Source organism: Myotis yumanensis, unplaced genomic scaffold (genome assembly GCF_028538775.1).
Source record: "Myotis yumanensis isolate MYYU_CA2020_CCGP unplaced genomic scaffold, mMyoYum1.0.hap1 SCAF_7, whole genome shotgun sequence".
In the NCBI taxonomy this organism is placed as follows: domain Eukaryota; kingdom Metazoa; phylum Chordata; class Mammalia; order Chiroptera; family Vespertilionidae; genus Myotis; species Myotis yumanensis.
Window position 1 is genome coordinate 16,363,255 of NW_027223758.1, and position 13,255 is coordinate 16,376,509.

The window sequence follows — 13,255 nt, forward strand, 5'->3', positions numbered from 1 at the left end:
ATGGTGTTTATAGCATGACTGGATGCCATGATGCAGTCATCAATAATGAGAAGTTAGGCCTTTTTAATGGTTTAAGCAACTTCACTCTTTATATCAAGTCTAGAAATTGAAGTTTCATTTAATGGAATTGATAATTTATATTGAGAATGAAAGGTTCTTCCACCAAGAAGTAAATTTGCAGCAATTCCTGTAGACACTGTGCGTAAAACAGTACCACCACGACCTCTAATATAATGTATTAAAACTTTATAAATATATGTTTTTCCACTACCGCCTGGACTATCCAAGAAAAAGCATTTGGTGTGTACAGTTTGATCTTCGATGGCGGAAGTTATAGTGTGAAAGGGTGCCAACTGTTAATTGTTCAGAGAATTTATCAAAACCTCTGCCTGTTGTCGCTCATACGATTCATCACATGTAGTTGTATTCATTAATAAAGGATAGTCTGGAAGTTTGAAATGCGAACATTTCATTCCATGCAATGTGAATACTTACTGCATTTCGTTAAGGGGATGCATTTCAGTTCATACAGGCACCTTCTCTTCAGTGTAATTTCCAACAAAAATCTTCAATAAAATGAGATTTATTCTCATCCCATAATTTTTCTGCATCAGAAGGACATCCAAACATGCATATATATGCAAAAAGTTGCCATAGTTATTTGGGCATATTAAGGATGATTGCATCGTCAATCCTATCTTTCCAGATAGTGTCGTCGATTAATAATCCTCTATGTTTAGCAGCTTCACAAAATGTATCATAAATGACACCTCCTACAGTTCACAGATCAGCAAAACTTACTGCACCTTTTACATGAAGAAGCAATAGTCTAAGGCAGGGGTGGGCAAACTTTTTGACTCAAGGGCCACAATGGGTTCTTAAACTGGACCGGAGGGCCGGAACAAAAGCATGGATGGAGTGTTTGTGTGAACTAATATAAATTCAAAGTAAACATCATTACATAAAAGGATACGGTCTTTTTTTTTTAGTTTTATTCATTTCAAACGGGCCGGATCCGGCCCGTGGGCCGTAGTTTGCCCATGGCTGGTCGAAGGTAATATTGTTCTGGTTCTCTAACGCTCACAGTGAACAGTCTTCCTAATACTTTATTCCCGTCCTTTTGGTGTTTTCTCCACGAAGAATTATTAAACGTAGAATGTTGTGGAATCTCCCAATAATAATAATTATGCGCATTGGGATCTTCTCTATTCAATAAAAACCAAGCCATCAAAGTCGAGTTATGCCTTTTAGCCCTATCTATAACTTCAGCAAAATCATCGGTATGAAAATACAAATTCTGATCATTTGACAACTGAATAGCTAATCTTGTGATTGTATGAGATTGGTCAGGGTCCGGGGTGCAGGTGACCGGGATTCGGGGCTGTCATGGCGCAGACAGCAAGCTGACCAACGCCAATTCTCTGAGGAATGGGTCTCCCGCCTCCCTGCTGTCAGGGCCCAGGGTGCAGGTGAACGGGATTCGGGGCCGTCATGGCACCAACAGCAAAGTCTGGGTCAGTGTTCATGATAGCTACTGGCTGGTCGTCTGGTCATTGTTCGTTCTGGTTGTTATGCTGTAATGGTCGCTGGGCTTTCATTATATAGGATGTTTGTGTAATTAAAATTATGTAGGAAAAGTTTAATTGCACAGGAAAGTTTTCTATATGTACTACTATAATTTTAAACTTCTACTGAGTAGGTCTAGTAATGCGTGCATTCACCAGTCACCAGGAATAAAGAAATGCACATGGCTGGGGCGTGGCTTAGTACACGTGGGAACATCAGCCAGCAGGCGCAGGCGTTAAAATTGCTGCTGAAAGTCACACCACTCAACAACAGAACCAATTACCTCAAGCCATGCTGTGTGATCATGTATTAATCACTCCCCAAACATTGTTCACTAGCAGTGACTCTTGGATTTAAGTATGTAATTATAGTTGTAGATTTGTAATATTTATTCATGTCGGTGAAATTACTACAGTGTTTTTTCCAACATATGGCCTAGTTGCTAAAATTTGTTAAAAATGACAGTGAGTCAATAACAAAAAGTAACCTGCTAATTTAATTATAAGCAAACCTTGATTAAAGGTATTTTAAAATTAGCAGGGTGTTAATTTTCACTTACAAGATGCAGATCGGAAATTTTGTCCATTATATCTGAAGTCCATTAAATTGAGGTCTACAAAATCAAGGGTTTACTATAGTATTTAGAAAACTGCAAGATTGTGGCTATTATTGAATTGTTAAAGGAAGTTTAAATTATATGCAGGTTTAGTGCTAAAAATATCCCTTTGCATTCAGATTTTGTGATAATTAGTAATTGCACTTGGATGTGGTATGAGTCATACTTTTCAAATTAATCAGATGAATAGGATAAGCAGATCTGAACATTACCCATTTTACCAAACAAGAGCTTCCTATAAAACTTTCTATAGTAAAGACAGGTATCTTCTCTGAAAAATAACGATGAAGTCATTTATTGTGTAGCATTTTGGTTTTCTTAAAGTAGAAAGTTAAAGGACGAATTCAGTGATTTTGCATACATAGGTTTTATTTCTTAACTGTTCTGCTTGGCCTTTGGAAGGTCCGAGTGACTTTAGGTGGAATAACCGGATCTGTTTGCTCCCGAGGATCAGGCGAGTTCGCCAAGGAGAGGCAGGGAGACAGATGGCTGGCTATTATGTTACAGCCATCATCTGCTGGGCCCTGAGCAAATATTAAGTGAATAATATATATGTAATTGGTGTGAAAGTACAGTTGCAATATTTCTAATTCTGTTTGAAGGATAGCAACTTCTTGAACATTTGTATTTTGTAGAATATATTGAAATGTCTTTGTTTACAGGGTTAATCCATTTTAAACTATTTTAAAGTGAACATTTTTCCCTCATTTTTGACACCACTGTGCAATATTTTGAATTGAAATGGCCTGTAATGGCCCCTTTCTCCCCATAACAACACGAGCACTAAATTATAGCTGTGCAATTATGTAAACAATGGAAATGCTTCCAGAATGAATCCTTCCTTTTAAATTTTCATTTTGTGTAATTGTTGGAAGGTTTGGAACCATAATAAACAAAATTATTTTACACATTTGTCGTTCTAAAGGTCAATTATAAGAGAACTAAAGAAACTACGCTATGCAAAATGAATAAACCAATTTCTGTTGCCATCACCATATGTTTTTTTCTTATCACTTACGGTTTTTCCAGTTACTGTGTACATAGCATTCAATTAAAGCGATTCATTTACCGGGCTGAATGTGGTTTGTGTTTATAGAACTGTGCTTTGGAGGAGAGGAAACAACACGCCTCTGTTTGAATTACCTGATTTTTTGTAAGATCGGTGATAAGAGACAGATGTTCTCACCAGTTACTTTCTCATAAACCTGAATGTTTTGATAAACTGCAAATTCACAATTACCATCTTACAGTCTGGTTTTCACATTCGGTGTAGCATGTGTGTGGACTTCCAACCAAAAACAAGAGAAAAATACCAATTTTGTCTTCTGTTCACTATATTGCAACATTTTGAAGAATGAATTTTATTTCCCTTGAAGAGTTTTGTTTATGTTTTAAACTGGTCAATTTTCAAGAGTGAACAATTTCTGTTTTAAAGTAAATTTTTCATTGAACTTATTGTTTAGCTTATTGTTTTTAGTCTGTGTAGAGTGTGAAAAAGAAACTAATTTTTGCTACTAGATTAATTTGTTTGGGATAAATTCTTGAACTCCTTAGAAAAATGGAGCCTAGAAGATCTAAAAACATCAGTTCCCTGTTTTTATTTCACCTATACACTCTGGCTAATTGTTATAATGCTTTGCTAAGGATGTTATTTAAGGTATTAATTTCTAGAGTTTTTTTAATTTCTGGGATAATGTAATTTAAGAAACTTATATGTGCTACCTTTTGAAATGTTTTAAAATCTTCTTTCTGAATATCAGCAAAACAATAGTTCACATAATTCTACAAAGTGACTTCTAGAAAGTGAAATCTTTCATAGTCCTTCCATTTGTGACAAAAAAATTTTTTCACTTGTCACTCTTTACTTCTGTATGGCCCCTTTCATTTTACAGAGGACTGTGTTCATATCTAGTGTACCATTAGACACAGCTCTCTAAAGGGAAATCATCCCATTTTATGGAAGAGAAACATGAAGCTCTAGACGTGCTTTGCCATGATCACATATTCTAGTGGCCCCAGTTCTAGCGGGCCATTTCCCACTGGTGGTCACAATGAAGGTAGCACTAGCATCAAATTGCATGGTGGGAATAATGGCCCCTTTCCAGTCCTTGGGACTCGCCTTGGTAGTACGTCTGGAGTGGGTACAGAACTTCTCTCCTATCCTTCTAGGATGCAAACCACTTTTTAACAAGGAGAGCCTCCGTCAGACAGCAACAGTTAGCAAAAATTCAGTAGTCTTGGTTTGCTGTTATTGTATTGATCTAAGGGTTATTTTCTGTTTATGAGACAACTTACTAGTTTTCCAGAATAATCTTATGTAAGTTCAAAAAAGTATGTTACTTTGAAAAACAGATAAATAATATTCACTTTGGATGTGGACATGTCAATAGCATGAGGTTGTACATGAATAATTGACATTTGGGAAGCTGTGAAGAAAGGTTAAGAGTGTCGAGATTTTTTTATTTTCCCAAAGATCCCCATTATAGCCATGAAGGTGAAAGAGGATTCTACTGGAAATGAGGGGAGTATTTTGTGGATGACCCGTTACTGGGAAAACACAGCTGCTCTCTTTTGAGTACCATACAGTTATTCCTAATTTTAAAATGTCTTCTCGAAGAGAAAATCTTTGGATTGTTCTATTTCAGTGTGGATAAGCACAATTTATCAGGTAGATGGCCATAATTTGGCTGACTGGCCATATATTCCCCTCTTTAACCTGCACATTAACCTACTCCAGTGCTATCTTTAGCTGGCCAGGGCAGCACAGGCCCTTGCTTCTCATTGGGGCTCCGTCTTATGTGGGTGGCAGGGCAGGGTAGGCTAGCCATCTGTTATTTTGCACTCTCTTTCCAATCTTCTTGCCCATAGAAACAGGTTCCGTTGATGTGACTGGCCACGGTCCAGAGGTAGGGGGGCCGTGCGACTTTACCTCGGCTACACACATTTCTGCTGTCTTTAGCATCAATGCCAACGTAGTGATTTTTTGTGAATGCCCCATTTACAGGTCATTGCTTTACACATATGAATCTCTTGAAGCAAAATGGATTTCATTTACAAATTTCAGCTTTAGCTTATTAAAGGATTTAGTTCATAATTACCATAAACTTATCCCAGAAAAAAACATTTTATAATTAAAATTCTGAATTCCAGTTGTGAAAATGGTTTATTCAAGTGTGGGCTAAAGATTTTAAAAATCTAGAGTGTTCAAGGCTTAGTTCTTCATCTCAACAGATGGAATTAACACTATAAACATAACAAAGTTAACATCATGGTTGTTTGCATTATTAATCTTCAGATGCATGGCATTCTGCTACCTTGCTAGCCAGGTTTGCACGAATCCTTTCATTGCAGCATATGTCAACAGAAATGTGCTCCCATCTGCTGCTGGATAGCTTGATGCCTGATATTCCGAGACAAGGGCCAGCACAATGCGTACCTCTGTGAGTAATTACAGGTGTGTGGTGAGGAGCCCAGGGCATTAATCAGAGGCTTAATTATGAAAAAGGTGGATCTTTTGTTCCACTCTTGGAGCATGAGTTTACCACACACTTTCTAAACTGCAGCATCCATCTGCTCAGTCCCTTAGAATGTTTGTCTTGGCTGATACGGACGCTAAAGTGTATCAAAGGACGTGATTAAAGCAGGTTTAAACATTAACTTGCAAGAAGTGTGGTTCAGGTTTTTCTTTCCTTCCTTCCTTCCTTCCTTTTATCTGTCTGTCCATCTATTTATCTACCTACCTATTTATGTTTAGCATAGGAAAAAGCTTGCTGAAATTCTAAAACTTTAGTACTTGCTGAACTCTTTATCATACATATATGAGCTCTAATAGAATAAGCATTGTACAGTAATTTGAAAGATAGAATATAAAAACAGCACAATTTTTAGAAACTTAATGAGTCTACTGTGTAAGGAAAAAAATTAGTCTTAAATGTAAACACAAAAACTTTTTAGATAAGACGTTAAGTGAGGTTATTTTTATTACAAAGGACTTTTTTGGAATACGGCATGTTGCTACTTCCTTGCTCTAATTTAATCAAATGAAATTTGGATTATTTTGAAGGGTTTTTGAAATAGCCACACTAAAATCTGAGAAAAGAAACCAGATTTTTAAAAATTTTGCTTCTTGCTTTTTGAGACTAACTATAGGTTGTATAACTACAAGTAACATAACTATAGTACTCTCGCATGTTTGATTAATGTGCATTGCCTAGAACTGCATAAAAAAAGTTTTTGTTTTTTTTACTAAGCTCCCTTTGCATACACACACTCACACAGATGGTTTCATAGCTGTGGCCTGACCATGGGTGGCATTAATGCTGTCCAGTGGCGTCCTGTTCTGGTCTGCCATGGGCCAGCCAGCCACCCACCAGGGAGAGGCTGTGGCAGACACAGGAGCACCAGGTGTCCGGGCGGTTGGTGGCCTGCATGCTGTGAAGAGGCTACTGCTGCACGTTGCACTGTACTTTGTAATCACACTTACACTCAGAGACACACCAGCTTCCTGCCCTTGGAGTGTGATCACAGCATTCTCATGGCTCATGAAATTGTTTAATGTGGAACCACCCGATGAATGAATAAAAATTTCCATCTCTTTGTCTGCTTTAAGATTTTTTAACATAACAATATGCTGAACTTTTGAAAATCGAAGAATATGGAAAAGGATATATAAACAGAGGTCTTATTTGTATATTTACCTCAATGCTCCTTTAGCTTGTCCAAGGAGCTCACCTGTAGGTGGAAGACATAAGTGTCTAGTTCCAACGCCACAATTCAGATTTGGGGCAAGTCGTCTTACAGTTTAGTGTCTCATTCTCTTACTTGTAAAATGGTACAATAGCTCTTGGACAAACTCACCTCCGAGTATCCGTTTCACTGAGACATTTCTATGATCTGCGCCCTCGTAGGTTACCACGCAGGGTCATGTGCAGACTAACTGCCTCCTTTGGAATTTTGTTCTTGAAAATGACCGTTGTGTTTTCTCCCCTTCCCTTTTAGGATATCTTAAATACCATTATAAGGCACTGTCCGCCCCGCTTTTTCTCCCTGGGTTTGCCTGGCTTCTCAGTGCTGGTGGGGGACTTCATCACGGCTGCTGCCAGGGTCCTCGGGACAGACATGCTGGCGGTGAGTATGACAATGCTCAGCATTCACACTCCCAGGAGGCTTCACAGTCGCTAACAAGGTTCAGATTTCTCCACTCTTAACAGGTGTTGACTCATTAGTGCAATGTGAAACTGGGCTCTCGGGTAGATGCCCTGGCAGCTGATGTGTGAAATTGTAGGATAAGATGACACACTGCTATTGGAAAGGCGTTTCATCAAAAGGCCAGAGTGTGAAAAATCATCCTCACTAATATTTTCAGCACATTCACACAGTCAGAAGCAGGACTTGTCTCTTAGAATCTTACTAGCATTTGCTAGTAAATGGCACAGGCTTAGATGTCTAAAAGAGAGAATTTTAAGTTTCTATTATCAGTAATGTTTGTTTTTCATTATTTTCTTGGTTATTAGAAGTCTAGTAAGAACTGTCTTCTTAAAATGTTAGAGCGTAAAGAGATGTCCATAATGAAGATAGAACTTTGAGTGTACATTGTTATTTTCTTTGTTAATCCTCACGCAAAGGTATTTCTTCCGTTGATTGTTAGAAAGAGTGGAAGGGAGGAAGGGAGAGGGAGAAAAAGAAAGAGAGAGAAACATCAATGTGAGAGAGACACATCAATTGGCTGCCTCCCACACATGCCCCAACCGGGGATGCAACCCAGGTACATGCCCCTGACCAGGAATCGAACCCACAACCCTTCAGGGCATGGGCTGACGCGTCAACCGCTGAGCAGCACTGGCCAGGGCGAGTGTACATTATTAATAAAGTTTTTCTCATTATTGTATGAGTTGTTAGAAGTCTAGTATAAAATGCTTTTAAATGTTAGGACACTAACATTTTAACTAGAAAATGAATATATATTTTCTTATTAATGTGCAGAATTCCTGTACTAAAAAATTAGAAGAAAGTAGACTGACTAAATGGGTATTCAGAGCTACAAAAAGAATTTATTTATAATCTCCACATGTACCTCACCTACTAAGGCAGTGTCTCAGTGTCTTTTGAGAGAACAGTCTTATATATTTAAATTTAAAGGGCTTCTCACATTTGTGCTCAGTATAACTGTTACTTTTTCAGATTCATTTTTTCCTCTTCAAATGGTGTAAACAAAATTAGCTTTACTGGTCTACCATGGTCCACCCTTGCTTGCTCGAGCTCCCCCTGCCGCTGCTGTTCTCGTTGGGTCTCCCATTAGTCCACTGCTGTCTCCTCAGCCACCTGCCCTAGTCTCCCAGGCTGCAGTGGGAGCTGTTACCTGAGTGCTTTTCATCTGAGATGTTCAAGGCACTTTGTAGAACTTCTGCCACACAGGCCTGGCACCACATTAGAAAGCAATGCCTGCCATCCGGAAGAAATTTGTGATTGTTGGTGATGGAGCCTGTGGCTAGACTTGCTTCTCATCATTTTCGCAAGGCCCTGTTAGTTCCCAGAGGTGTGTATGTACCTACGGTGTTTGAGAACTATGTGGCCGATGTTGAAGTAGATGGAAAGCAAGTAAAGTTGGCTTTGTGGGACACAGCTGGGCAGGAAGATTATGATTGCTTGAGGCCCCTCTCCTTCCTGGACACCGATGTTATACTGATGTGCTTCTCCATTGATAATCCTGATAGTTTAGAGAACATCTCACAAAAATGAACTCCAAAAGTCAAGCATTTCTGTCCCAACCTGCCCATCATCCTGTTTGGGAACAAGAAGGATCTTTGGAATGATGAGCACTCAGGGCAGGAGCTAGCCAAATGAAGCAGGAGCCTGTAAACCCGGAAGAAGGCAGAGATATGGCACACAGCATTGGTGCTTTTAATTACATGGAATGTTCAGCAAAGACCGAAGATGAGTGAGGGAAGTTTTGGAAATGGCCATGGAAGCTGCTCTGCAAGCCAGACATGAGAAGAAAAAATCTGGGTGCCTTGTCTTGTGAAACCCTGCTGCAAGCACAACTCTCATGTGGTTCAACTGGAAGTGCTATTTATTAGCCTTTGTGTATGATTACTGGCCTTTTTCTTTTATCTACTAGAGGCCCGGTGCACAAATTTGTGCACCAGTGGGGTCCCTCACCTGGCCTGCGGGATCGGGCTGAAACTGGCTCTCCGACATCCCCCGAGGGGTCCCAGATTGCAAGAGGGCACAGGCCAAGCCGAGGGACCCCACTGGTACACAGTTGTGGCCGGGGAGTGACACGAGAGGTTGGGCAGCTGGGGCGGGACAGTAGGAGGGCTCCAGGGCATGTCCGGCCTGTCTCGCTCAGTCATGATTGGCTGGACCCCAGCAGTAAGCTAACCTACCAGTCGGAGCGTCCCCCCCCTGGTGGTCAGTGCACGTCATAGCAACTGGACAACTGTCCCCTGGTAGTCAGTGCACATCATAGCAAGCAGTTGAGCGGCCTTAGCATACATTAGCATATTATGCTTTGATTGGTTGAAAGGATGACCGGGCACTTAGCATATTAGGCTTTTATTATATAGGATAATTTACCTAAGATTACAAATCAGAAATCATCTTGCTACCAGTATTTAGAAGCCAACCATGATTATTAATAATGTCCAACCCACCTGACCACCGAGTCCTCTGACACTCCTCTCACAGCCCTCCTCGGCACTCTCACCTGACACACCAGGTGCAATTCAAGGAATTTCTTAACTTCTTGCTTCTTTCTAGAAAGAGAGTTAGGCTGTAACTACCTCATAACTAACATGTCTTGCCTGTCATCTGTCAGCTGCAAGATACCCTGGTGAGTCACCACTTCCAAACTTCCTCCTGAACAGACTTCATTGGCATAGCTCTGGAGTGGGCATCCAGTGTTTGCAAATTGTGCTCAGCCATCCAGTCCAGGACTTTTGTTTGCTGGGATATTTTTTATTACTGCTTCAGTTTCATGACAGCTTCTGCCTATTCAGGTTTTCTCATTCTTCCCAATTTAGTTTTGGAAGATTATGTGTGTCTAGGAATTTGTCCATTTCACCCAGGTCATCCAGTTTGTTGGCATATGGTTGTTCATACTATGTCCTTACAATCCTTTGTATTTCTGTTATGTCACTTGTAATTTGCTTATTTCATTTCTGATTTTATGTATTTGGGTCCTCTCTCTCTTTTTTTTTTTTTTTTTTTGATGAGTCTGATTAAAAGTTTGTCAATCTTGCTTATCTTTTCAAAAAAAAACAGCTCTTGGTTTCATTGATCTTTTGTATTTTTTTTGTTTGTTTTTTTTAGTCTTTATATCATTTATTTCCACTCTGATCTTTATTATTTTCTTCTTTCTACTTATTCTGCACTTTTCTTGTTTTTCTTTTTCTAATTCTTTTAGTTATAGAATTAAACTGTTTATTTGAGCTTTTTCTTGTAGTTTGAGGTAAGCCTGTAATGCTGTGAACTTCCCTCCTAGGACTGCTTCTGCTATTGCTTATAGATTTTGGGTTGTTGTATGTTCATTTTCATTTGTTTCCAGGAAATTTATAATACCTTTCTTGATCTCATTGGTAATCCATTCATTCTTACATACTATTTACCCTCAATGTGCTTGAATGTTTTTGAGTGTTTTTATTGTAGTTGATTTCTAGTTTGATGCCATTGTGATCTGAGAAAATGCTTGATATGATTTCGGTCTTAAATTTGTTAAGAATTTTTTTTTCTAGCATTTAAGAATGTTCCATGTGCACTTAAGAAGAATGCCACTTTTGGATGAAATGTTCTGTAGATATCAATTAAATCCATCTGATCTATTGTGTCGTTTAAGTTTGCTGTTTCCTTGTTGATTTTTGTCTGGAATAACTATCCAGTGATGTCATTGGGTTGTTAAAGTCCCTTACTATGACTGTATTGCTATCGATCTCTTCCTTAAAGTCTTCCAAGACTTTAAAAAATATATATAGGTACTTCTATGTTGGGTGTCTATATATATTTACAAGGGTTATATTTTCTTGTTGTAGCAAACCCTTTAGAATTATGTGGTGACCTTCTTTGTCTCTTTTTATGGCCTTTCTTTAGAAGTCTATTTTGTCAGACCTAAGTATTGCCTTGTTAATGTCTCAGGAAATTGTTCTGTGATTATATTTATGAGGTTTTTGTTTGTTTATTTTTGTTTGCTTATTTCTGTTGCTAGTGAAATAGACAGTTAGCACAATCTTTAAACATAAACAGGCCATTAAAAGTGCTATTGCTAAGGATGTAAAAGAAACTGATCACAGGCCATGAAAAGGTAAAGAAAACCCAAAACTGTTGTTGATTTGAATAAAGGAAAAGCAGTTAGCCTGTATCAGCATTTTGGAGGTGTGATAAGTGAAAAAGCTAAGATGCTGCATGCCAGCTTCCTGAAAGACACCCCTAGAATGAGTGCTGGAAGTGATTCATTTAAGGCTAGTAGGGGGTGGTTTGATAAAGTTAAGAAAAGAAGTATTTCTTACAGATTAAATAATACATTAGACATGTACTGTTTGCTTATAGATTAAACAATGCATTAGACATCTAAAGCCAAATATTATAATTTTACACCTAAGAAAGGTTAAAACAGAATCATTTGGGGGTCTGGTACAAAGTAATTTAATTTGCTAGTACATTATTTCTAATGGGAAAAAATGATTCAGTCTTCAAGCAGATTGATTCTTGAACAGCCTTCTGGAACTGAATTAACACGTTGAGGATGGATCACGAGAATTCTTGCTTCATATTACACCGTGTTTTACAAAGTTTCATACTTTAAGATATTAGCTTATAAGAACATGTAATTAACTTCAAAATGCAATGGGTATTTAATTTTAAAGCATGCCTTTAACATTTATGTACAACCTTTTTTGTACTCGTTCAATAGAAATTTATCTGGCCACTGGGTAAAGTTAGCACTAAAACTACTGGTCCACAATGTGTTAAGTTCGAGAACTGAGGTTCCACTGTATACCTAATTCCAGTAATGACAAACAAGTGGTCTCGTACCTCACTGTATGTCAGACACTATATTTTGCTAAGCATTTCTTGGTGAAACGGGAAATTAAGTAGATGGTGTCTTCTCTCTTTCTTTACCTTCTGATACCCAATCCCTTTTCCTTTTGAATTTTCCTTAACTGTCTTTATAGCAAAACTAATATTAAGTTGATATAATTTACCCTGCTTTGTCAAGAACATAAGATTAAAAAAAAACCCACAAAAACGGAAAGCAGTCATGAGAGAGTCAATCAGCAGACCACTGTTCACAATGCTTGTTTATATCCAAGTATAGTGATATTTTTCATTCCGTGGAAGTTAGCTTTTCATTTAGGCAAACCTCTCCTGCTTAAGTAAGTATTCGCCTGCGGGAGAATAACCAGGCATAGTTTGATGTTTTTTATCTAAGATAAAATAATTACAAAGATTCCCTTTCATGGTCATAAAAGAAGTAAGACATGTTGTCTCTTATCTAAAGTTTCTAACTTATAAGAAGAAAAATGTGTTTCCCTTTCCTGTATGCAGGCCCCTCGTTCAGAAGCTCTCACCATTCTCGGTTCTCTCGTCTGCTTTCCCAACGTCTACCAGGAGATCCCCCTGCTGCAGTCCGTGCCGGAAGTTGGTGAAGTCATCGCAGGAACCGAAGATGTCAAGGTACATAATGCACTTGACTAAATCTCAAGTTTAGAACTTTGCCATTCTAGCTCAATGGCTATCTCTTCCATTATTACACAGTGACCTGCTTATCTGAAAGTTTTGCTATGTCAAGTAAATGTTTCAATAGTTGTGTTTTTTAGAGGGCTGTTTTAGGGAGGTTAAAGGTATGCGATTCCGAGAATACTATAGTTAAAACTGAGAGGTTCCTCGGGTATTTTTTATTAGATCTGTTTATCATGCCTCTGGGTGATAACTATGTAACGAATCATCCTTTATAATAATTTTATTGGTTTAATTATGCTGCGTTAGCACATCAAATGAATTTATTTAAACAATAATTGAAATAAGCTACATATTCAATTTCATTGCCGCCCTGATTAATTCCTACTAATAATTTGAAAT

General features: G+C 38.4%; 1 protein-coding gene and 1 pseudogene across 3 annotated transcripts in view; both read left to right on the plus strand.

Moving 5' to 3' along the window:
* Positions 1-13,255, plus strand: part of RALGAPA2 (Ral GTPase activating protein catalytic subunit alpha 2) — a 294,845-nt gene that overhangs the window by 154,992 nt on the left and 126,598 nt on the right. For all 3 annotated transcript variants that reach the window (XM_070419823.1, XM_070419824.1, XM_070419825.1), the window contains 2 exons: positions 7,181-7,309; positions 12,722-12,850. In XM_070419823.1, the coding sequence (XP_070275924.1) occupies positions 7,181-7,309; positions 12,722-12,850 (258 nt within the window). The remainder of the gene's footprint in view (positions 1-7,180; positions 7,310-12,721; positions 12,851-13,255) is intronic.
* LOC139013658 (transforming protein RhoA pseudogene) lies at positions 8,620-9,203 on the plus strand (annotated as a pseudogene).